This window comes from Canis lupus, chromosome 32, assembly GCF_048164855.1.
Source record: "Canis lupus baileyi chromosome 32, mCanLup2.hap1, whole genome shotgun sequence".
Classification (NCBI taxonomy): Eukaryota; Metazoa; Chordata; class Mammalia; order Carnivora; family Canidae; genus Canis; species Canis lupus.
In genome coordinates this window covers 7,676,610-7,703,309 of record NC_132869.1, presented here as the reverse complement: position 1 = coordinate 7,703,309, position 26,700 = coordinate 7,676,610, and the positions used below count along the sequence as shown (strand labels likewise).

The 26,700-nt window shown below is 43.1% G+C and overlaps 1 protein-coding gene across 9 annotated transcripts in view; it reads right to left on the bottom strand.

The window, feature by feature from the left end:
* The window catches only part of CDIN1 (CDAN1 interacting nuclease 1), a 232,727-nt gene that overhangs the window by 37,537 nt on the left and 168,490 nt on the right, over positions 1 to 26,700 (bottom strand). Inside the window, exon 11 of one of the 9 annotated variants that reach the window (XM_072808855.1) lies at positions 11,155 to 11,267. The exons of the other annotated variants lie outside the window; for them this stretch is intronic. Coding sequence (XP_072664956.1) covers positions 11,219 to 11,267 — 49 coding nt within the window. The 3' untranslated portion in view covers positions 11,155 to 11,218. Of the gene's footprint in view, positions 1 to 11,154; positions 11,268 to 26,700 lie in introns of those variants that run through there. 9 annotated transcript variants of the gene reach the window in all.

The following is a 26,700-nucleotide window of genomic DNA, read 5'->3' as shown; positions in this document are numbered from 1 at the left end:
GGCACCTGGGTGGCTCAGTGGTTGAGTGTCTGCCTTTGGCTCAGGTTGTGATCCCGGGGTTCCAGGATCAAGTCCCACTTCGGGCTCCTTGCAAGGAGCTTCTTCTCTTTCTATGTCTCTGCCTCTCTCTGTGTCTCTCATGAATAAATAAAAAAATCTTTAAAAATATAAATAAAAAAAGATCACAGATGAGAAACCCACCGTGCCTCCCTCAGGTGTTCCAGTCCCCATACAATGCTAGCCTCCTTCCTGTCCTCACTGCACAACACAGAGCGTCACCTTCTGCCTTCCCGAGAAGGGTCCACGATGACACGAACACAGCCACCGTCTTCTAGGTGCTCTTAGAAGTCGGGGAGACATACAAGTTAGGAGGCTGTGTGAGGAGGAGGAGGCCCATGTTGCCAGAGAACAGTGGCAGCCCGGAGGAGGTCAGGGAAGGCCTGGAGCAGAGAGGAGGCAACCTCTGGAATAAGTCTCTAAATCAAGGTTCACTGACTGAGTGGTAGGGAAGAGGCTTCCAGCAGGGGGACAGGCACAGGAGAGCAAGGGGGCCTCTGAAGTGTTGCAGGAAGAGAACCAGAGAACCAGGACTGTGGGCAGGGAGAAGCTGGGTGGGAGGTGGGTGGGGCGCTGAGGGCCTTGGGGCCCAGTCGAGGCCTTCTGAGACCGTCTGCCCCGGGGGAGGTTCCTCTTCCCACCGATCCCAGGGCAGGCGCACCAGCCCTTTGCCCCAGGGGGATCTGCTTTCCTGAAACCCAAATACCCAGGGCTACATTTCTGTGTGCAATTTCTGAGCTAAATATTTACTTTTGTGGGGCCAAAGTATCTACTACAGCTCACTTATTTGGGGGTAAACACATTAGAGCAAAGTATACATTAAAACAACTCTCTCCCACTCCACCCACATTTCCACTCCATACAGAGGAAAGACTGCCATTCAAAAAAAAAAAAAAAAAAAAAACCCAAAACAACAACAACAAAAAACAAACCAGTAAAACTATCCTGAGGGCTCAACTTTCCGGAGTCCTTGGGACAAAGTCTGTTATGTAAACAGTCACAGCCTGGCTCTGCAGGGTTCCTCCAATTTGTGTTCTTTGAGGAGTCTGCTGGCGTGAGGCGACCAGCTAACCGCTTCCTTAGTGACTTACCCAGCAACCTTATTTTTACTTAACAGGAGTCACTGGTGAAATTTTATGAAGATAAGGACTTCCAAGAGTGAGTTGCCTTCTGGCTGTGGTTTTTTTTGTTTGTTTGTTTATTTTTATTTATTTATTTATTTTGATGAAAAGCAAGACAAGGCAGCACTACGCAAACCTGTAGTTTTTACTTGGCCGACTCTGTGGCCTCAAATCGGCCTCACGAAGGCCGCTGGGGCCCGAGATGTGGTTTGACTGCATCGAGCTGAAAGCAATCTGTCAGCGTGGAGAGGAGTTACGGAGGTTCTTTTAAACATTTAGTTAAGCTTGTGACTGTCTTCTGTAAGAGGCATTTCTGGCTGCACAGGCCTCGTCCTGGGTGACATGAGCTATGGAAGGAGGTCCCCGCAGCCAGAGAGCTGGTCCACCCAGGTTGCCATGAACTGGTTAATAAGTGCTTATTTTTAGGGCTTGAACCAACAGGCCCTGCTGAGGCCACTGCAAGACCATTTTGGAAGCCATCTGTGAGTACCTCACGCTTGCCCAAGACCTTACTTTTTGTGCGGTGGTTGTTGTAGCTAAAGTCCTGCTCAGGCTAAGTACAGTTTAATGCCAAAACCAGAAAACCCTACCCTTCTCCGTTGTAAAAGAGGGTCAACTGCTAAAACAGATCCATGTCACTATGTATTTTTTTTTTTAATTTTTTTTTTTTAACTTTTATTTATTTATGATAGTCACAGAGAGAGAGAGAGGCAGAGACACAGGCAGAGGGAGAAGCAGGCTCCATGCACTGGGAGCCCGACGTGGGATTCGATCCCGGGTCTCCAGGATCGTGCCCCGGGCCAAAGGCAGGCGCCAAACCGCTGCGCCACCCAGGGATCATGTCACTATTTAAAGAAACATTTGGGGAAGGAGAAGAAAAAGATGACCAACTAGCTGTGGCAACTGAGGGAGTCTAAGCTCTCATTCAACACTAGATACTAAGTAACAAAAATTCCTGATATTAGGTTTAAACACTTACATAAACCCTAATTGGGCCTGCTATTATTTTTTCCAGTGTTTTATGTCAGCTCCACACTCAGCATGGGACACAGTGCAGGGCTCGAACTCATGACCCCGAGATTAAGACCTGAGCGGAGATCAAGAGTCGGATACTTAACTGACTGAGCTACCCAGCTGTCCCCAGGCTTCCTATTTTTTAATGAGATATTTATGACTACAGATAGGCTACAAATGCTATAAAATATTTGGACTTGTAAGATTCACTTTGATTTATGGGACTTACAATTCTATGGGATTCAGAAGCAAAATGGCAAAGTAAACTGGTCTCTCATTGTCAGACACTAAACTTAAAAGATGTTACAGTTACAAATTTATTTATTTCGGTTTAATGTTTATCACTTCCACAGAGACAGAATGTTCTATGAAAGCAGTACATGGTCTACTTCAGCATTACCTGGCGTTTAGCAGGGTATGGCACCTAGTAGACATTGAATAAATGTTTGTTAAATAAATGAATGGCAGGTAGAAGAGTTACGGGGATAGCTTTGCACAGCTATTTCGCTTAGGTCTGGTCTAGAAATTGAACCTAATGGCAAATAGAATGAGCTGAATAGCTTAAAAAAAAAAGTGCTATTACTTGCTTTACTTAATCATTTGCCTTTGTTTATTTCAAGAGTTTTCCTACTTCCCCAAGCAGGAGAGGCATTGGTTTCAACTAGCACAGCCAGAGGGAAGTTACTGCTTTTCACACTTTCCAGGTCTTCTCTCAGGGAGTTTGCTGGAATAGTTTTACAAGAAAAAATATGCGTGGGACTTTTTATCTTTTAAATTTTCATCTCAATCTTTGTGGCATGTAATATAGTAACCACCAGCATGCCTTCCTTTTACCTTTCAAGTCAACACACATCCACTTCTAGCCAGATTTCTGCATAACAAACAGCCTGGGAAAAATGTATTTAGAATTTAGGACTGGGGAAGATTGCTAGCTAGCAACAGTCCCGATCAATTGCCAGAGTCTGTGCTTGAGGCTGAAGATCAAGGTGCTATTTTATTTAGATTTCCTAGAAAGACATCGAAGATCTCAGGAGACCAAAAGTCCGGTCTGTAAAGTTGTTACATCCACAATCAGATCAGCTGGGTTCCTAACGGGGACACATATGGCAATTTACCACCACAATTTCCACAGGGAAGCAACCCTTGTGCCTTCTGTCTATTTTCATGATCTATCCAACACAGATCAATCACCCTGAGCTCCTGACACGTTTATAATGCCCTTTAGGCTTATTTATGGACCAAGCATACGTTTTACAGAAACAGACTACAGTCACATTTGAAAGAATTCTTTTATCTTACCTGAGACTATGCATTGGGTAATCTAGACTGGATCGCTCTTTAGTAGGAGTAAGAGTGCCCATGTCCTATTTTGAAGGCTCTTAACTATGATGCCTTCAGATGGTCAGATGCTCTTAAGCTCTCCAGCAGATCAGACATTTAAGAAGACGGAAATAATAACTTTCATGAGAAAGAAGGAGATCTTGTGTGGGCCACAATTTTAAGAGGAAGTCTTTTAGACTGGGATATTCAGACGTTGTTTTAATTTGAGAGATGGTTCACATAAAGGGCTTGTTCTCTTATTGAAACTCAATTTGTCAGGATTAATGCCACTCATTCGGCAAATATAAAACGTGTGTAGTAGTATAACAGCAAAAGTTCTCATTTTGTGCCTTCCTTTTGCTTAGGCTATTTATGAACTTAAAAAAATATATGCCATGAAAAACAAAAGAGGTCATTTTTTTTTAAAGTGCTTACTATAATTTGATTACATTTAAAATGTTTCAGAATCTATTTACTCTAAAGGATTGAACATAATTAGCTCAAGAAAATGGTTTACAATTTTGGGACCCTTCAATGTGTGTGTGTGTGTGTGTGTGTGTGTGTGTGTGTGTGTAGGGGAGAGAGAGAGGTTAAGTTTTTTCAGGCAACTATATATAAAATTACCCAGAGTGAAAGGACAGTAATTATCCAGGGAATTGAGGCACTAGGGACAGGCAGTGTAGGACATTTTGGACTTCTGCAGCCACTTTACTTACATTTTGGGAAACAAGAGGAAAAAGAAAAGCATAGTGTTTTAGTTTGCTAATCTGAGTAAGGCTAAAAGGAAGATATCTGGATTAAATGACCAAGTAAATTGTAAAGGTACTTTCTGTCCCCCCACCCCTCACCCCGGACGTGAGAAAATAACACCAATCACATTCACAGACATTTTAGGCTTTCTAAAAGAACATGGATCTTTTATTAGAGAGGATGAGATATTCAGCAAAACTAAGTGAGTTCCAGAGACTCAGGGGCAAGATGCTGCAGTTTAGGATGGAAGTCTGATTTATCTAGGGAGGGCAGAGGAACCCTGGAAAGTTCTGTTGCACTGTTTTACCCTCCAGTCCCTTTTATATTTGTGACTTTTCCAGTGGAGTTAGACGGGAGTTCTTATGTTGTACATCTTCTCTCTTATAAGGTGATTAAAAGATTCAGTATTATTATTCAGAGTGTTTAAATGCTACATTTGATGTAATCAAGTGTTGTTAAAATACAGTCAGGTAATAATTTTGTTTTAAAACTAATGGAGATATTTTACCTTTTGATGCCATCACTTCTGACAATCTATTTCTCACTCTGTATTCATAGACCTTTAAATTCTATATGACAGGATTTTTTTATCAGGCATCCCAAAATATCCAAAAGTAACACGGATGTCTAGCAGATTGTACTAGTTTTTTTTTTTTAATTTTTATTTATTTATGATAGTCACACACACACAGAGAGAGACAGAGAGAGGCAGAGACACAGGCAGAGGGAGAAGCAGGCTCCATGCACCGGGAGCCCGACGTGGGATTCGATCCCGGGTCTCCAGGATCGCGCCCTGGGCCAAAGGCAGGCGCCAAACTGCTGCGCCACCCAGGGATCCCCTGTACTAGTTTGTTTAAGAAAATTTTTTAAGAATCATGTCTGAGTTCAAACTATTCTGTTTTTTTTTTTTTTAAACTATTCAGTTTTTAATGTCATTGTTTCTCTTTAAATGTGGGGCAGCATTTTACCTTTTTAGGTAAGTATATTAGCCTCTGTCCAGTTTAATAACTAAGTTGTTTAATTCCTATCAAAAAGTATAAATATAATCATGCTCCTAATTTACAAAGGGAAATATGAGAGGTTATACACGCTATCTGATGTTGGTCTTTAAGGATTCCTACAGCTACACACTGGAAATGAAATTAAAAGGACCCATAACATTTTTCAAACAGAAATCAGTCCTTAAGTGACAGAACTGATTCTATCTATAGTACAAATAAAATCTGTTTCAGTATTAGTAAAAGGTGTAAAGATGTATATAGGCTAAGTGCTAGGCCAAGAACATAGCAACTTATTTAATATTAGCTAACTTGATAGATTATGTGAGTTAAATGCATATTCACTATAATCTGAAAACAGTTTTGGGGACAATAGGAGATGGGATATTCAAACAAAGGACTGAGTAACTTTTTAAATTAGAATCTGTCATCACTTGTATATAAAGAGGTGAAGGGGTAGGGAGGTTAGAGGGTCAAACTCCCTGGCTTGGAATGACACAGATGTGGTCTTTGATATGATATGAGCTCGGAGTATGAAACCACTGCTACGTATGATTGCACTATAATTTCTAAAGAGCTACTACAGTTTGGGGGTGGGTGGAGTGGCAGTGGGGGAGATGTCACTGGTGAGAATATTTCTATGTGGTTCTGAAGGGTGAGGATGAACAGGTAAGATGGAAAAGGATGGAAAGGTGAGGATAAAAATAAAGGCCTTTGTATCTGGCACTTAGGAGCTTCCTCCAAGAGTCCGTTTGAAATCAGCATGGTAGGCGATTAAAAGAATGAACCTAGAACTCAAGAAAAAGATCTGAACTGATGATACTAATTTGGAAATTATGTTGCAGAAAGCCATGTAGACCAGATTTGCTTAGGGGAGGGAATGAATAGAGAAGGGGTTCACGGATGGAAATGTGGGGCGGGGAGTGTCAGGAGCTGGCAGAGGAAGGCAAACCAGTGAAGAAGGTTGCAAAGCCACAGAGACATCAACAGGGTAAGGAGGAGAAGTGAGCAAGAGTGGGATCTCAGAGTCAAGGAAGAGAGGAGATTAACAGCGTCAAAGACAGAGTGTTCCGACAAGAGAAGGACCAGGTGCCCGTCTCTTTCGGGTATGACAGGTGGTGATGCAGTAGTGGCAGTTCGGGTCTAGAGGTAGAGAGCTCTGGGGAGTGAGACCCCAGCGCATAGGATGCTTTCAAGACATCTGGTGGCAAAGAAAGGAGAGCTAGAGGGAGAGACAGCAGGAGGAGTTGGAGAGCAGACTGGGGCTAGGGATTTGATATATTATTGGGGGTCTATATGGTGGGGTTGCATATGATCTTATACTGATAGGATTAAAGATCAGAGGGGGTCACAGTGAGAGGATAGGTCCACTGTGTGGGGAGTATGTTATACACACACAGTGGAAAAGTGACTACAACTTTGGAATCTACAGATCTAGCAGTTTCAGAATTACAATTTTTTTTTAATTTTAAAAAAAGATGAGTGTTATTAAGCAGAGTTGGGAGGAGATACCCAATTTGTACCCATCATTCACTATACTGTAAATTCACAGGACGGAGAACCTAGATTTTATCTAAAAGAACACAAGGCTACTTTAAAAGTATGTAGCTTTAGTTTTGTTGCCTGGAACTTTTTTTTTTTTTAAGATTTTTATTTATTTATTCATGATAGACACAGAGAGAGAGAGAGAGAGAGAGAGAGAGAGAGAGAGAGAGAGAGGTAGAGATACAGGCAGAGGGAGAAGCAGGCTCCATGCAGGAGCCCGATGTGGGACTCGATCCCGGGTCTCCAGCATCACGCCCCAGGCCAAAGGCAGGCACCAAACTACTGAGCCACTCAGGGATCCCCAAGCCTGGAACTTTTATTAAGGGTGAAGTCAACTTTATGTTAAGGACACACATGGTAACTTAGAAATACTCCTTATTTGGTGCACTTTAATTTTCTCTTTAGGAGCACTGTCAGCATTTAACTCTGGAACCTTTGGAATGTCAGGATTAATGAGCTTAGTATTATATCGACATGGGTTATAGGTCTCCATGTTCGGTGTTGTTGATCTCAGTTTAATGAGGCTTTAGGTAGAATTATTAAAATACTAGCCAATGTTCTGGAAGGAATTTTACAGATGTCCGTGCAACCACTGTGATAGTGTGGGTTTAGCTATTTATATGGCATTGTCATATAAATAGAGGGTCAAACAGGTCCTAAGAAATAGAGGGTTAAGTTAAACTTCGGGCAAGCAGTGTCTCAGTTACAATGAATCTTGAGTTCAAGAATTATGGTGTAACCCCCAATCCTTCCTATGAAAAATACTTGAGCTCTGGAGAGATGCTCAACTTCCAATTAGTTGCCTGTACAAGGTAATGGGAACACTTTCTCCACCAGCCAGTCCCCCTGATGAGCCCATTTTCAAGGTGCCAAGTGTAGAACAGTCTCATCACTGGCTCAGGCTGTCATCAACTGCCCTTCTTTGGACTGAAGTATACATGTGAATGTGCGTATCCATGTCACTTTTATCTGGACAGGGCTTTGTCCTAAGTTCCCCCTTCAATACATTGCTACTGAACTTGCTGGGTCACAAAGTCATGCACTCCTAGAGGGTCAGTGATCACCCGACTTTTTTCAGGCGAACAACCAAAGCCCAGCAGGTCCAAGTGTGTGGCCCACCCAATGCTCTTTAGTTAACAGGAGAGTCCAGAAGAACATCAGAAAGACGGAGATTAGTGGTCATCATTGCTCAGGGCCTCTTGACAAATTACTACATTCATAATTTTACGATGCTGGGAAGCCAAGTACGTGAGAACAGCCTTAGCTCTTCTTTGATTGACGTATGGATATTTCCCTCGGCTGGTTCAACAGCTTGGAACTTCCTCCATGTAAATGTTAAATCATTTACACCATTCTTAGAAATACACAAAAGTAAGAGCCAGAGGGGCCCATTTTCGTGAAATTGTGCAAAAGCCAACTGAGCCTTATAGCGCAGCACCCTGACATTTGGAATCAACTTCGTTAGATCATTCAGGGCGATAACTCATCTCCTCGTGGCTAAAACAAAGTACTACCTAAGTTAACAGTACTTGATGATGATGGTTTCACTCCGGCTGGAAAAAGTCATATGTGGTACTATGAAATCAGCATGGGAACGGTTTTGAAAACAAAATCTACAGGACCTCCAGCCTCTTTCTACACCAGTAGCCATGGTGCAATAATTATGTTTATGGGAGTGAGGGGAAAAAAAATAGAGGGGAGGAGAGGTGTGAAAAACATGAAGAAATCAAGAAGGGGGGGATTATCTAACCAAACAGAGCTAAAGGGAAAGGGGTGGGGTGCAGGGTATAGAGATTGGGGCACTCATCATTCCAGCATTATTTAAGACAAGGTCCACCAAAATTCCTACAAATCTTTAAGATTGGAGATTTTAGCCACAGAATGAGGGATTCTCCACTGCCGCAAAGTAAATGTAATAAGGGCAACAGGAAAATTTGGAGCCAACACATTCTTAAGCAAACAAGGGCACAAAGACCAGTGATATTTGATATTTCTTTTTTTACTTGTATACTGTCCAAATTGCATTCTAGGAATATGGCAAGAAAGTTAAATGTGAAGCTCTTCACAACTGCTTTAAGCAAGTACTGCTTTCTAGACGGCTTTCTTCCCCTGAAATAACTGACATAACTGCCTAGATGTCCAAGCTCATCACCACCACAGACAGCCACCACCGATCCTCCTCCACGGGGCTCCCTCAGCTACCACCTCCACCTCCAACCCTACAGTGAGACGCCACCCAGCCACCCCCCTCCCAGGGAAGTGCCAGGCACTCTGCCAGGCATTTTGCATACTTTATCTCAAATCTTTATGTGAGAGTTATTTTTAATCCACATTTTCCAGCAAATTCCAACTTATATTTCCCAAATGTTCACTATATGTTCACGTGAATCAAGACTCAGAGGCTCCAGCTCTTGCTCCCAAGTCTGTGCCTTGTTTAAACGAGGCAACATTTTAAGATCACGCAACAATTTAAAAATAATGAACATTTTGAGGCTTACTAAGTGAAAAGGGTTGCCACTAACTAACTGGGAGAAAGGTATGAAGAAGGTATTCCCATTTTGACAAAAAGGACTAAGTCCTGGATCTCTGGCATATAGTTTAATCTTAGATTTCCAGGGGAGAATTAGATAATGTACAAATTAGACACAGGAACTTGCAAAAAAACTTTTAAACAGCATAAAAAAAAAGGGCTTCCCCAATTGAAACATATGTTTTTATACAAATCTGCATGCTCCAATTAATCTGCTGAACTGCTGGTGTGCGGCCGGACCGCCTTCATCCTCTTTTTAAGTACAATGTACAATTTGTGGTCTGATTTCTAGCAAGAAAAGTGCACCTAATTTTGGCTCTCCCCATACTTAAACCTATTTTAGAAAATTAGAATTTAACCATAGCTTTACAGTCTTAAAAAAGAATTTATGCAGCTGCTGACAGGTCATTGATGTTGTAATACTCTGAGTACCCGAGGAGAGACTTTATGGTATTATCCCAATGAATGGCATAAAAGAGACTTGGATTTTAAAAATTCATCTCTACTTGTCATACATTATTAGGAAAGGAGGGGGAAGATATGGAGATTTCTTAGGATGAACTGACACAATGGCATGTTTTTCTGGTCCACCATGTCTGGTCAGCAGAACTCTTCTTCTCTGGCATAATAAACAACTGTAGTACAATGCCATGTTTGGAACGAGGCAAGTATATTTTTATTTTTTTAAGCTCTTGGCTCAAGAGAACAGTCTTATGGGAAATGGCTATTGTGTTTACTGTTATTTGATGATGAAATGTCATCTGACTAAAATACTTCTGTAATAAATTATTCCATTCAATAAAGCCATCAATAGTTTGGCTGGTTTAAAAATGCAATTGTATTATAATGCATGGAGAAATCCCCGATGAAACACTCCTGTATATATTAGTTCAGATCAACGCACGCACAAGCGTGCTTGCTCGTGCTCTTGGCTCTTCTGGCTTAAGAGTTGTTTGCAACTTAAAAGTATCATTAAAAATTCAAAATCTCAAAATGTCATTACCATTTCTCAGCTTAGGATGGAATCAATGTGAAGCAAGAGCAAACATGCTGAATTTGCTAACGGAGAGTGATGATTGGCTAGAGGTGAATTAGCAGTATTTAAAAGCAATTTTCATCCGTTTTTCTTGTAAAATATAAGTGGCTGCATCACCATCAGATTTTTGCTGACCTTATGGAATAACCCCACCCACACACTTCTACGTGCAGTCAGGTCTCCTCTGTATGGTTTTTGTCATACCACTAACTTTTTACAGTGGTGTTTATCATATGTATTTGGACTAGAAGACTGAGTGATGAGAGTTTATTCTGGGAACGTCTCCCTGTTCATTGGAATAAGTGGAGACACCCTGGAAGAGCCAGGGTGAGTAGTTTGTCTCATAAAAGAAAACAAGCTCCTATTTCTTGGTCTGGTGGTGATCCATGACTACTTCTGAGAGAGGAATCCCTATTGAAGGAAAACCATGTATACTGGCCATGACTCTGCTAACACAAACTTAAACTATTCTCCTCTAAGACAAAAGCCTTTTGAGGAAATAAGCAGCCATTTTTTTAAGGAGGAAGGCCTCCAGGACCCCCTCTGAACACTGGGTGGTGTCCGGTGTGCTGCCTCCCTTGCTATATGGAATGCTGCCCCCGACCTGGATTGGCTTGCCAACTCCTCCAGTGTGTGCCTGAGAGCTCTGTGAAGACAGGGACTGGATCTTAGGTGTTCTGGTGTTCCTAAGCCCAAGCACTGGGCCCAGCACCCAGTTTGGTGCCTAAACAATGTTCATGGATGAAAACACAAAGGAGTAACTGACCTGAGTAAAGACCGCCAAGCTTCCGATAATCTAGACTACCATTCTGGATGACAGTTCAGTGCTCCCAATCTCATTGTGGCATCAAGACTCTTGGTTGTGTATTCCAACTTCTTTCCAAATTTTCATAGGGCTGAAATGAGTGTGCAATGAGTATGTTTTCCAGTTGTTGGAAAAGCAATGGACTTAAAATGTAAACTGGGTACCTACTATCTCTTTAGATGTATAGGCCATCAACTGTTCATTCAGTATATTAAGAAAAGTGCTGGAATAAGAAACTGAAGTCCTAGACTCCAGGCCTGATGCCGACTCTAACTGGCTATGTGACACTGGGTAAGGCTCAGACTTTTTAGATCCTTTTTTCTCATCTGTAAATAAGAAGCCTGTACACCACAATGATCTACAAAGTCCCTCTTGGGCCTAGTATTTCTTAATTCTATTACTTTAATAAAGATTTTATTTGAGAGGGTGAGAGAGCATAATTCCTTTTCAGAGATTCTATTTTAGAAAGAAAGTAGTACATAGGAGCAGGAAGAGGGGCAGGGAGAGAGGGAGAGAATCTCGAGTAGACTCTACACTGAGCATGGAGCCTGATGCAGAGCTCAATCTCACCACCCTGAGATCAGGACCTGAACCCAAATGAAGAGTGGATGCTTGACCCAGATGCCACAAGAGGGGCATCCTTTTCAAAAGCCAAAGAGAAGGTAGAGGGTGGAAGTAGGTCTAAATGTGAGAGCTTATAAAGGAATTCACCTGCTTAATCCTGTTTGATAGGATTCTAAGTACAGTAATATAATTATACCATAAGTGATTGCAGCCACTGGCTGAACCAATAGTTTAAAACAATTTAACATGCTTCATAGTTTTGGTTTACATAGGTCTCCTTTGAAGTAGGTTTCCTGACTCATCTTAGGGGGCTAATGGGGTTTTCTGATCCAAGCATTTGTTGGCATGAACTCACCGAGATGTAAGGGGGCTACCTGAGATAGAACTAGAAAGGACTTCAGAAACTAAGACTTGGGATCCCTGGGTGGCGCAGCGGTTTGGCGCCTGCCTTTGGCCCAGGGCACGATTCTGGAGACCCGGGATCGAATCCCACGTCGGGCTCCCGGTGCATGGAGCCTGCTTCTCCCTCTGCCTGTGTCTCTGCCTCTCTCTCTCTGTGTGTGACTATCATAAATAAATAAAAAAAATTAAAAAAAAAAAATAAATAAAATGTCCTTTAAAAAAAAAAAAAAAAAAAGAAACTAAGACTTTAGGAGTCACTTCTTCTGAAGGAGGGGAAAATCTCTGAATGACACTGAAATCTCAGGTCTCAAATTGGCACACAGCGCTTCCCATGTCTTAGCTTACTATGTGATGGAACGCTTTAATGTATAGAAAATTGAGACTCACTCTCCATTTGGAATCATTCTAAGCACAAATGACTGTGAGAGATCTGGATCAAAGACAAAACTTGTTTACACTTCAAGAGAGGGGAGTAAGGAATGCTGCTGATACTCAGTACAATATGACCAAAACATAAATGAGACCAGCTACCATATGCCAGTCAGGAAAGCAGTCTGTTTCACTGGACAACCTTCAGATGATGATAGTCACACTGCTATACCAACCTAGTTGTGTGATTTCTTATCCTTCCCCTCCCAGATTCTTTGGCAAAGAGATTGGAATTTTGCTGTCTGCCAGACCTGAACCCCAAGGTCTAATAAGCCGGGCAGTTGGTAAGCACAGGTGCTAAGATTTGAACTTGGGACCCACAAACTCTGGAATTACTGGTTCTTTCTATTACACCAGTGGTTCCTAAAATGTCAACAGAGAACACCAGATAGTTGGATCAGAAGTGACTGGGGGGGGGGGAGGGCAGATAAAATGCATCTTTCTAGGTCTTAGACCCAGACTGCCTGATGTAGTAGGGCTGGAGGAGGTTCTGGGATCTATGTTTTAAGAGACTTAACTATTTCAGAGATAGTGCATGCATGAATGTGCAAAAGTTGGGGGAGGAGCAGAGGGAGAGACTCTCAAGCAGGCTCCCCACTGAGTGTGGAGCCTGACACAGGGCTCACTGTCACAGCCCACAAGATCCTGACCAGAGCTGATACCAAGAATCGGAGGTTCGGCCAACTGAGCCACACAGGTACTCCAGGAATCTATATTTTAAACAAGTATTTCCATTAATTCTGATGTGTAGCCAGGTTTGGGAATCATGGAGTTCCCGCTTTGGGCCACGATCTCCAGGAAAGGCCTTTGGTAGGGAGTGAGATTTTTAACACTGAAGAAACAACGTCAACTTCAGTATAGAGTGAGTTGTGAGATGGCCTTTAACGAAGGGGTCTGGCTTGTTTGTAAGAGAAGATGACAGTGGTCCCAGTCAGCACAGGTCTGAAGGAGGAGTAAGGCCAGGGATGCACCTAAAAATCAGATAGCTTGCAGCTTCATCATTTGGGACTCTAATGGATTGGTAGCTCCTGTGTTGAGAAGGATTCAGATGCAGGGAGTGGTGGCATACAGCCACACGGCAAACATGCCAGATACAGAACTTTATTTTAAAATGACAACATATGGTGTATTTTATAGTCCATCAAGATTGGCTTTGTTTAAATTGAATAGAAGATAAAAATAAGATGAATAGTAAAATTTAATTATCTCCTCCAAATTTTACTTGGCCCCTACAACTGTTTTTAATTATAGCTTCATGACTTTACCTGAATTCCTCAAGCGCAAATACTTTCTTTTAAAATTTATTTTCATCATATCTTTAGTGCAATGCAGAAAAGGAATCTTAAATATTTATTTCAGCATTTTATATTTTTATTGGTTTTGTAAACCACTGAAATTGTAGAGTGTACTTAGAGTGAGTTGATTCCATATGCAGTAAATCAACTGGAGGACAGACTACAGTGTACACCACTTACAAAGTGAATCACTACAGCTAAAAATATAACTTCTTCCCCTCCCACCCCTAAAACCTGCCAACGTCCAAACAACTGCAAAATTGCAGGCTAGAAAGAGGTGTACTGTACTCCAAGATAAATATATACAAATTAAGCTGGAAAACCTCAAGGTGTTATTGATTAATTCTCAGAAACATTTCACAATCAAGTCTCATAGACACGATTTCTCTGGGATAAGCGCAAGGAGAGGAAGAAAATGATTGCAGAGGATATGAAGGTGGAAAGGAGGCTTGTTAAAATATTTTAAAGGCAAAACAAAAGGAAAAGTGGGTAAGCTGGGAATGAAAAGGCAAACAACCACAAAAAGTTTTAGATGCAATGAAACATTTTTAAGGACACAGAGCCTCTACTTCTCTATTTCAAGCGGCTTCCCAGGCTGGCCCCAGGTGTCTCTCATTCCTCTGCTCCCCGATCTGAGATATCTGTGGGAGTCCGTGGCTTCAGAACTTCCTGACAGCACTGGGTACCAGGCCAGGGAAAGCTGACTGAAGCAGCAGATAACGGAGAACAAGTACATGAAAGAGCAACAGGAGTCTTAAAACAATCAGTCCCAGCTAGCCCTGTGGTCACTGGGCACTTGGTATTCAGGATTATGTTCCCGGGCATGTGAACACTGCATGCTGTTCACAAGGGGCTGAAACACTGGGGGCGGGTGGGGTGGGAATCAAGTCAGTGAAGACCTGGAAGGAATAAGTCCGAGGCCTCCCCAGGAGAATCAGTTGGGTCATCAAGCCATACTTTTTCAATCAACTTAAAAGAAAAGAAAAAAAAAACAAAAACAAAAACAAAAAACCTTAAGATTTAGATCTAATGTCTTGAAACAGAGCCTAGTGAACTGGTGTGTGCCAGGTGCTTAATAAATATTTTCTAAATGTTGATTAGATGTCTGAATTTGTGTATGGTCTCAGTAGTTAGAAGCTGGCAGTCCTTAAATATTTAATACTAAGTTTCTGAAAAAGCCAGGTGAGGGGGGAGAGGCAATGAATTATTTTCAGATCTAAGGAAAAAAAAAAAAAAAAAAAACCCAAAGAGTATAGCTCAAGAAGGACTGTCCAAAAAAGTGAACAAAAGAAAAAAAGTGAGTTTCATTGGTTGTAAAAGGTACAGGGAATTATCTAGAAACAGAAAATCATAGAAATAATTTGAGTACATATATTTCTTCCCCTCCCCCATCACTAATTTAAACACAAGTATCTTCCTAATTGTGGTTAACACTTAGATCAATCAGTAACGTGTACTGAACCCTATCAAATATTTAATAAATTGAACATCATAAAAATGTGCCTATCAAAGATAATGATGGTCCTTTTTTTTCTGCTAAATATCAAATTCAGAATCACCTTTAAAATGACATCGCCTTAAGATCAGTAGTTTGCCATAAAAACAGCAATAACAGCCATGCATGAAGCAGTTTTGAAGCTGTAAGTTTATACATGTATTTGGAAATTTAAAACTTATTTCCAAATGAAAGTGAATTGGCAAAGCCACCTCATGTTTTAGGAAAGGTTCAACACGGCTCTAAGATTTAGATTTCACATTAACGGGGGAAGGAAGAGTACACTATGGTGGGGTGATTGGCAACCACTCTAAAGTAATTAAAATGAGTTCATTTTAGCTTCCCTTTAATCTGAGGAAAGAAAATTCCTCCTGAAGGCTCCTTGCTGCCCTTCCCCACTTTGAACCTGCATTCTAGGCTGGGATTTATAGATGTCACGTGAAAAGAGTTTACTTAACTGAACAAGTGCACTGGGGAAACAATGTAATGACAGGAAAAGCAATCCCTTTCACACTAAGAATAATTTTATCTGGAAGGCCATGGCATGTAGTTATACAGAACCTTGTGTAGACACAGGACAAGGATACTGATGTAGAAGAACCTATGAAGTTCCAAGAGGGCAGGTACTTTTCACCCCCTACTTCACCCAAGCCTCTGTGCCTAGAGCCAAGGAGACACAAGGAGGACCTAGTGAATGAGTGAACAAGGAGTCGGAGTCCCTTCTAGTGGATCCAGGCCATTCCTCAGGCCTCAGTCCCATTGCCACCATCGTCCTGCCAGGATCCTACTCAATAGAGACAAGGGTGTGAGGGAGGTCCCTGGCAAGCCCTAATCTGTCAGGCTGCCCAGCAGTCAGGAGGCACCAAAGGCTCCTCAGGAGAAGGGGAGTCGATGGAGCTGGGAGGGGAAAAAAAGGAATAAAACCTATTCTAAAACCGTATTACTCAATCAGTCTCAGTTTACTGGAATTTCCTGAGAGCTGAACAATGCATTTTGAAGAAATGAAAAGGTTCCAAATCTATATTTAAGCAAAATACTTAGGGGAGTTAAGAGAAATCAAATTCTTAAAAGATTTTATTTATTCATGAGAGACAGAGAAAGAGGCAGAGACACAGGCAGAGGGAGAAGCAGGCTCCCTGCGGGGACCCCGATGTGGAACTCGATCCCAGGACCCCAGGATCATGACCTGAGCCAAAGGCAGATGCTCAACCACTGAGCCACCCAGATGCCCCAAGAAATCAAATTTCTAGAAGTGGTTTCTCACGTCTCATGATATGGACCCATCTATTAATTGACAAAATAGCTCTTAATTTACTGACCCAATCGAAAAAATAGCTTTAAGAGAAACCAAAGGAAAATACTAAACACCTATAAAAATGATGAAAGGGATAGAAAATGGTAGCTCTCCATAAATGTCAAAATATCCTACTTATGAATTTGGAAAACAGAGCCGATACTTCCCAGGGTACATCTTACGTGCTGTTGTCGTTTAAATCTGGTGGTAGATGAAATTAGGAAAAGGTGCAGGTTATACTTCGTTGCTGTTGGACCAAGACTCCGGCAGAAAAAACACTCACCTCCTTGTTTGAAAAGAAAGATCCATCAAAACTCTCAAGTTGAAAGGTTAAGTGTACTCTCTGTGTAGTTGATAAATGTAGGCCTAATTTAATCAGGGGCCGTCATAGGCTCCGCTGCCCTGACCCAGGCTTCTGCTTTCCATGAGGGTAAGATCTAACCAAGATGTAGACTCTAGGCCTTTGACCTACTCGAGACCTTGCCCAAGCCAGCCGAGAGTTCTGGTTAACAGCCGGGGAGGCAGAAGTTCAAATCAGGAACATGTGCACTCCGCTAATAGAACACACGGCTCTAAAATTAAAACGCAACATGATCAAGTGCTTCGGGATATTTTAACAACTAGGGGAGAGATTACAGCCAGATAAAACTGCGCTTTCGGGGGTCACTCTCGTGCATTCATGTTTCTCCCCCCGTTTCTTTGGACTAGACAAATTTAATTTTATTGTGTTTCTTAAGAATTTGCAAGAAAAACAAAAGTTTGGCAAGTCGTTTCATGGTTGATTGATCTGGGGGAAATGGGGATGTTGTAAGGTTTCTCTGTGACATGTGTCACCTATTAGATAGTTAGCTTTTTCCATTTCCAACTGAGCCAAACCAAATTAATTAGAGGGAGGTTTGAATTACAAGCTAAATACAATGAAAAGTAATAAAAACAGAAAATGACATTTAGGTCATCAATAATATTCCTGAGGTAATTCGGCATTGATTTTTCTTGCTTTCTATGATAAAGAGCTTTACGAGTTGTCAAACTAACAGTTTAACCCCCCGGTTGTTACGGTAGTAACAACGGCAGGCGTCAAGAGCACAAATTTAATAATGGGGCAGATTTATTTTCTTTTTGGTTCACACTTTGTTTCTTCTAGAATGCAGTACTAGGAGAAGATGGCTTGACCCATCACGCCCCCGAGGAAGCCCACGGATAAGATGGAGTCTCACAACAAAATTAAAGTCAAAGTGATACCAGATTCAGGAGAAAGAAACACCGCTCCTCCTAGTACATTAGTCGCTTTTTTCTTCAGTAAGGAAAAAAATATATAGGGATTTTGACAGTCTCAGCGAAGAAGTCTTCCTACTCTTCAAACTTTATTTTTTGCTAAGTGAGAAGCTGAATTCCTGGTTAGGTTTTATTTATTTATATTTTTCTCCGGTTCGGTTTTAGAATGGTGGAAGTCCATGAAAATCAAGGTTTTGAATTACTTTAAAATGTTAGTACAGAAAAAAAAAAAATGTTAGTACAGGAAAAATCCATGGTGCAAAGACCTGCCCTTCAATGGTGCAAAGACTTCTCAATTGGGAATCAAAAAACCAAAAAAACTAAAATCAAGGGAAGGTATAGGGTTGTTTTTTTTTTTTTTTTTCTTATGGATTTCCAGTTGACCCTTGGAAAGTACTTAAGACTGGAGACTCTTCACCTAAAATTTTTATAAGTTTCTTTAAAAATTAAAATTTTAGAAGACTCACTTGCAGGAGTGGTGAGGAGGGGCAGAGGGTGAGGGAGAAGCAGACTCCCCGCTGAGCAGGGAGCCCAGTGTGGGGCTCAATCCCCAGATGCCGAGATCATGACCTGAGCCGAAGGCAGACAAACTGACAGCCACCCAGGTGCCCCTTCATCTAAATTTAAATCTTGGGTCTCCATGTATCTTAGGCATCTAATTGTGAAGCCTCTGCCCCCATATACACTCCTGTCAGTGGCTGGCAGGTGCCGGAGCTGTGAGAAGGTGCCCCTGTAACCCTGGTCCTCAAAAGGGGAGCATCTCTGGCTCCTAGCACCGCAAAGCAGCCATCGGCAGAGACCACAGGAAGAATGCTCTTCCCAGTTCAACCTCAGGACACCCCACGCCAAACCATGCTTCTGGTGTTTAGGAAGTGGCTTTTGCAGGTGCCAAGGCCCGGAGACCGCGCAAGTGGCACAGATAACTGCTCGGCAGGGTTCTTAACCTGAGAGCAGTAGCTGGGGTTGTAGGATCACCTTCAACACACTGAAGGCGTTTGTGCCTGGCCAGACAGGCTGAAAGGCTTCGTTGCGTAGTCGATCTTGATACTAGACCATTTATCTACCCTCCGAAGATGTGCATGTCCAAGGGTGTAAGTCCAAGCTTCTTGTCACGGCTTATGAGGTTTTAGGTTCTTGCTTCTCTGAAAGTCTACTTCCTACCACTTTCTCATCCGGTCAAACAGGATCACATATGGTTCTTTGACTATGCCAGGCTCTGTAACACTGCCCCACTCTGGCTTTTGTTCTGCTTTATTTACTTTTCTGCCTGGAATTACTTCAGCCCATATGCCAAGGTTGAGGCTAGTGATCTTCTCTTGGTAACCCCATAATGCTCCAGCCATTACATTAGAGTAAGAAGCCCTGATAGCCCCAGATCTAGAGCTGTGCTATCCAGCAGGATATTGGATACACTGCTTCGTGTAATATTAAAATCAAAATTAAATATAATTAAAAATGCATTTTTCTCCGTTGTGCTGGCCACATCCAAATTCAATAGCCGTATGTGGTTAATTGTTTTATTAGTTTAGATATAAACCATTTCCATCATGGCAAAAATGTTCTTTTGGGCAGCGTGGATCTAGGGGTTGACGAGGGGTTGACAGACTGTCCCATTTACCATGGGACCAATAGCCCTAGATCCTGAAAGTCTCTTGAAGCCAAGGATCATTGATGAAGGTGGGTAGAGATCTCTCTGGCCTTTGCTTGAACCCAGTTTACTAGGTCTCTATGGCTCACAGGGTCAAAGTTGAGAGGGCACTCATGAACACCATAATCGCATCTGGAATCTTTACATTTTTTCCCCACCTGAACCTTGACATCAGCATGATGAGGAACTTCTGAGTTCTAAGTCTACCTGAAAATTAGCAGAGGAGGTACGCACGTGACAATGCAGGCGAGGGCACTAGAGCACAAGTTATTATCATTAAGACTATACTGCTGATCATGTTGGTTTGTTTGCAACAGCACTTTTGGATTATGCAGGCTTCTCTTTCCTACCTCAGGAATCAATTTTTTATTTTTTTGAAAGATTGTTTTAGAGCATGTGCAAGTGGGGAAAGGAGAATAAGGAGAGAGGAGAGAATCTTAAGCAGACCCCCACCTTGGGCAGGAGCCTGAGATGAGGCTCAATCCCACAACCCTGAGATCACGACCTGAGCCAAAATCAAGAGTCGGCTGCTTCACTGACTGAGCCATTCAGGTACCCCTCAATCCATTCTTTAAAACCGTACCTTCAACAAAACAAATGAACATGGTGGGAGGGGTGAGAGGCAAACCAAGAAATACTCTTAGTTATAGAGAACAAACAGGGTTGATGGAGGGTAGGTGGGTGGGGGAAGAGCTAGATGGGTGATGGGTATTAAGGGAGGCACTTGTGATGAGCACTGGGTGTTTTATGGGATGAATCATTAAATTCTACACCTGAAGCTATTTGTACTGTAGGGTTAACTAAGTAGAATCTAAATAAAAACTTCGGAAAAAATTAAAACACATCTTCAAAAGATTGACTTCCTCTTGGAACAAAATCCTTTTGGAATTTGCATATATTTAGAGGTCATCAAAGCATGCTGCTACCACGATTTAAGGAAAAGACTGCAAAAGGCCACCCTCGGAGGGAAACTAGAGAAATCAAGATGCAACAGACTCCAGTATTCCTTCAGCATACACCTATCAGGGCCTCCTCGTGCCAGGCTCAGTGATGCGATGGTGGGCTACATGCATCCGGTCAGTATAACTCAAACCAAGACACAACTGGAAAACGGCCTGCCCTTGGAGGTAGGCTATTGCCCTAGAGGGCAGACCCGCAGGCAAAACTAGAATTTAATTTTGTAAAGAAACTGTAGCTCCACAATCTTTCACTTGAAACCCTTGAGCCAGATAGCTTGGAGAATTTCATTTATCAGAATTAGAAGTGTATCAGTTTCCTATATTCGGTAATACCCATAGTGGGGACCAAGCTACTCTTAAACATACTAGTATTTCTGAAGAGAAACCTAGGACTTTTCGAAGCACGGGAGAGGTCTCTAGCCTCTAAAGAGTGCCGCTTAGGTCTGATTCCCAAATGTTGTGGTGCCACCTTACTAAAAAAATCGTTTTGAGGGCCTATAGATAAGGGACTGTATAGTCTACCTGAAAATGTGTGTGACCAATAGGGTAACTGTTAATATAGAATCTAGGAAGAGAGCCCAGGAGGGTCTCCAGGCCTGTCCTGGAGATAAAGTACTTCTGTTCTGCGGAGACACAGCACACAGCAGCTGGTCAGCCTCCTTCTCCAACACTGGCTCCCCCACCACTGGGCACTGGAATCAGCTGGGAAGCTTTACAAGCCCTGGCCTTGGCCCCAGGCCATGATCTAGACCTCACAAAGTGAATGTTCCAGGGGGCGTTAGGGAGGGGACCAGGGATCAATGTGTGCACGTATGGATATGGGGATATTTTGCTTTTTCAAGCGGGGTATCAATCACATGCAATAAGGAATATAGAATGCAAAAGCCTCAAATAACCACCTAGCAACCCAAAACAAGGTATCAAATACCCCAGGTGTCCTTCTCACCCCGTGTCCCTCCACCCTGGAGGTAATGCATCTTGTGAGCCCAGGGAGGGGGCTTGGCCAGTATTTTGCAATTCTGGTTCTCGACTGGGCTGCCCATTGGCATCACCTAGGGAGTTTTAACCAGCACTAGCCCGGGGGGTGGGGGGGTGGGGGGGGTGTCCACCCCAGGGGGCGCGTTTGCAATTCAGGCAGCTGCGGTTTTGTACCTACTAGGGGATTCTGTTGTGCAGCAGTTTGAGAATCACTGCTCTAGTGATGAGGAAAAAAAAATCAGAAAGGAGTTGCCTTTTGCAGGGAGTTAAGACAGTTTCCACTTTCTCCTAGCTCTCCCTCCCTCCCCCACCTCTTGCTCCCCGTCCTTTACATTCCCTGTTTTGTTTTCCTATTTCCTTCCTTCATCTGACCAAGCCACAGATTACTACTACAGATACTAGGAGAGATTAAGCTCCCTTGATCAAATCCCCCATTTTCTCCCTTTTTCACTTTTTATAAGAATATTTTTAGATAGAGGACAGGGGTGGAGAGGGAGAAGGGGGGGAGAGAGGAAAGGGGGGAGAAAGAGAAGGGGAGAGAGAAGGGGGCGCGTGAGAGAAGGGGGAGAGAGAAAGAGAAGAGGGGGAGAGAGAGAGAAGGGGAGAGGGAGAGACAAGGGGGAGAGGGAGGGGGAGAGAGAGAAGGGGGAGAAAGAAGGGGGGAGAGAGGAGAGAGAGAAGGAGAAGGGGGCGCATGAGAGAGAAAGAGAAGGGGGAGAGAGGAGGGGGGAGAGGGAGAGCTGAGCGAGCAGAGGCAGGAGGGAGGAAAGGAGGGGAAAGAGCTGGAGCCAGCTCCGTCGGAGCGTGAGGGCCTCGGCCTGGTCCCAGGACCCGAGAGCACCCCTGGAGCCAAGCCTCGAGTTGGCCACTCCACCGACTGCGCCACCGGCGGCCCCGGCCCCCCGTTCCTCTTTTCAGAAAAATTTCTTAGTAAAGGATACGCAGAGGGAAAGAGCAGAGAAAGAGAAAAGGAGGTTAAAGCAAGCTGGACAGGAGGAGACACGAGCACGAGCATGAGCCGTAAGGGGAGGGGGATTCCTTAAAATGAAGGCGGTCCTGGGTGCGAGGCATCTGAGAAGCACCTGTCCGACCAGCCCCCCCGATCCCCCCGTTCCCCGGCCTGCCAGAGCGCTTCCCTTCCTGGGCGGCCGCACACTTGGATCTCGGCTTCACCCCGCACGACTCACACAGGGCTAATACCTAATCACAAAGGGCACATGGAAATGATATTTCAGGAGATGTCAAAGTCCTCATTGCTGAATTTAATGAAAGTGAAGTTCTGAAGGGTGAAGGTCAATTACGGCGTGAAACTTTCCAGGTGGCTCTGCTTTAGTGATCTGAACAGGTGGGGGCAGGAAGACCACCTGCTCCTCTGTTTGCACAGTGACTAATACATTTATAAACACTTAATAAACATTTAACGGTGGCGACTCTCTTGAAGTAGTTCTTTCACAACTAGAACTCAACGGATTTGACATTACTGGGGGACTCTGCGGGGCTACCTCCAGAAAAGGGGATGGGCTGCAAACTCTGGTGATGCTTGGAACAACCCTTGCCGGCAGGCCTGAATTGCTGATCCTCGTTATGCTCCGGTCTGACTCACAAAACCCAATACCACACACATCACGTAGGGAACACAGAACAGACTATGACAATTTTATTCCAAACAAATTGCTGAGTTGTAACACATTTGGAGGGGACCTTTTCCAAGATTCAGAGTGAGCTCTTAGAATTAAAAATATAGATCCATTTTCTGGTGTTGGGAAAACTGAATATCCATATGCAAAAGAAAGAAATTAGACACTTATCTTACACCATATACAAAAATCGACTCAAAATGGATTGTAGACTTAAAATGTAAGACCTGAAACTGTAAAACTCCTACAAGAAAACATAGGGGAGAAGCTTCTTGACATTGGCCTGGGCAATGAATTCTTGGCTATGACACCAAAAGCACGGGCAACAAAGCAAAAATAGACAAATGGGACCACGTTGAACTAAAAACCATTCTGCAAGTAAAAGAGGCCAACAGCAGAACAAAAGGACAACGTATAGAATGAGAGAAAATATTTGCAAGCTCTATTCCAGTAAGGTGTTAACATCCAAAATATAAAACAAACTCCTACAAACCGTTAGCAAAAAAGCTAAGTAATTGGATTAAAAGATGGGCAAAGAATTTGAAAAGACGTTTCTCCAAAGACCTACAAATGGCCAGCCAGTGTGTAAAAAAAATGCTCAGCATCGCTCATCATGAGGGAAATGCAAATCAAACCCACAAAGGGATATCACTTCACACCTGTCAGGATGGCTATTGTGAAGAAAACAAAGGATAAGTGTTGGCAAGGATGCAGAGAAGTTTGAACTCTGGTACAGTTAGTGAGAATGGAAAATGGTACAGCTGCTATGGAAAACAGTATGGATGTTCCTCAAAGAAATTAAAAATAGAACCACCATATGATCCAGCAATCCTGCTTCTTGGGTATAAATCCAAAAGAATTGAAAGCAGCATCTTAAAGAGCAATTTGTACTCCCATGTTCACTGCAGCATTACTCACAATAGGCAAGATATGGGAACCAGTCTAAAAAACCCATCAACGGAGGAGAGGATAAAGAAAATACTGTACACATGTACAACGAAATGGGTATTATTCAGCCTTAAAGAAAGAAGGCGATCCTGTCACATGCTACAGCATGGCTGAACCTTCAGAACATTACGCTAAGGGAAACGAATTGGTCCCACAAGGACAAATACTGCATGATTCCTCTTATGTGAAGTATCTAAAATAATCAAATTCCTAGAAGCAGAGAGTAGAATGGTGGTTGCCAAGGACTGTGGGGAGGGGGACGTGGGGAGCTGTTCGGTGGGCATAGTTTCAGTTATGCAAGATGAGCAAGTTTTGGAGATCTATGCAGCATGGCGCCTCTAGTCGAAAATACTGTATTGTGCCCTGAAACATTTGTTAAAAGAGCAGATCTCATGGTAAGTGTTCTAACTACGAAACAAACAAAAACCCCAGAGGTGATAGATACGCAGTGATGATTTCAAGACGGAGTCCTATCTGACCAAAATGATCGATATGTGTACGTGACACGTGTGCATTTTCTAGCATATCAATTATACCTCAATAACACTGCTAAAAGGTCTATTTTCAAATTTCATAATTCGGGAAAAAATATGGAATGTAAAATTCCCTATAATAGTCAAGTAAAACAACAACCACCACCACAACCACCACCACCACCTCTCAAATTGCCCGTGAAGATATGGGAAAAACGCTAGCAGCAGAGTTAAAAGTACTGAGTTCACATTTTAGCTTTGATGCTATTTTTTTTTACACAAACTCTCTTGGTATAGATCCAACTCCCCCCCCCCCGCCCCCCCCCCCCCACCGTAACATCTCTCTCACCGGACTGGTTAGAACTCAGTTCTGTTGCTGCAAGTGAAGGACAAATCACAACAGCAGTGACTTACACAAGATAGTACCCTTCTCTCTTACATAACCTGAGCTCAGAAGGAGGCGGCCCCAGGCCCAGTCAGCAGGGACCTGGGTGCATCCTGCTGTTTTGCTCCACCAGGGTCGGCCAGCGTGGCATCCCTCTGATGGCCCAAGACGGCACCCGGAGCACCAGCCACCACACGGCCACACTCCTGGCAGCAGGAAGTAAGGAGCAGCAGAGAACAGTACACCTCCTTTCTTTCAGGGCATTTCTCAAGTTGCTCGGGATGCTTCCACTGATGTTCCATTGCCAGAAATTAGCCATGTGGGCACATCTCGCAAGGGGAACTGGGGCTTTATTTTTGGATGACGATCTACCTAGCCCGAATCAGGCATTTTATTAAAGTATGAAGGGGAAGACAGTTACCAGGGGACAGCTAGCCTGCAGTTCCTGTCTGAAGTGCGGGGCCAGACTGAATGAGGATGAACATGTCACAGAAGGCAAGGCTTGTCTGCATAGCTCTGGGAGTGTGGGATGAGGGTGGGGGTGGGCAACGAATCCACACAGAGATTTCATGTAAAACAATAAGTGCATCATTTTTACAGGGCAACGCATTACCCTTTCTTGCCTATTAAATATCTTTAAGAGTGGAATCAAAAGCTCTGAAGACTAGATGGTAGAAAACAAATGCATATGTACAAGCTACCTTTGTTTACATTTGTTTATACGTTACTAGACAACTGGATAAATGAGTCTTCTGGCACTATGAAAACAGCTCTTTTAATTGAATATTAAAAGGAAAAAAACCCAGAATTCTTACTGAGAGTCACATCATGGTGCAGAAAATACAGGTGCTACAGCTTTCTGCATTTACACAGAGCATATTTCACAATGATAAATACCAACAGAATGCAAGTAAAAAGGCTTGACTTGGTTTAGTCCACAGGAGACTTCTGACCCGGCTTGTTGGCTTCACTCATTGATCACGGCGGGTAAACCAACTTACAGAATAGACACTTCGCTCTGCACTTTCAAGACTCATTCTCTAGGACTCCATCCCCAATCATTCATTCATTCATTCATTCATTATTTATTGAAGTCTGAGTGGCCAGGGTGATTTATTGGAGTGACTTCTTGAGCTCCTGGGTTGTTTTGGTGCACATCCAGAGGATGGACCCTGAAAGTCACCAGACTCGCACAGGATGCCCCTTGGACATTTTATATGTCCATATAGCACTTTCACTGCCACCTCCCTCCAATTACTGTTTACCCCCTACATATCACAACTGCTGTATGGAGCAACTAATTAAAAGAGAACCTGATTTTGGGTAGAACCAGAAGCTCATTCTTTGCCTGAAGCAGAGATGATCTTTATTCAGAGGACACAGACTTACAAGGTGTGTGTGGGGGGGATCTCCGCAAGCAGACAGAACCTCCTTGGCCAAATGGAAGTTAAGAGTGTGGTTTCACACCACTACACGGAAGTATGGTGCAGCTGAGGGCAGAGATGGGGGGATGCAGTGTTTTGACATTTTCAGGGCCCGCAAAGAACCTGGATCTTATGTGGCTTGGTCAGGGGAAGCTCTAAACCCTATCGAGGCGGATGGGAGTCCTCTTTTTTTATGAAGCCAAGCGAGTAGAATCTTGGCTCTTGTCAAGTGTAGCCAGCAATCACGAGGCAGGGCTGCGTGAGCGAGCAAGAGTCGTCTACAAGGTAACTCGGGAAAACTGCTGGATGATGTCAGCC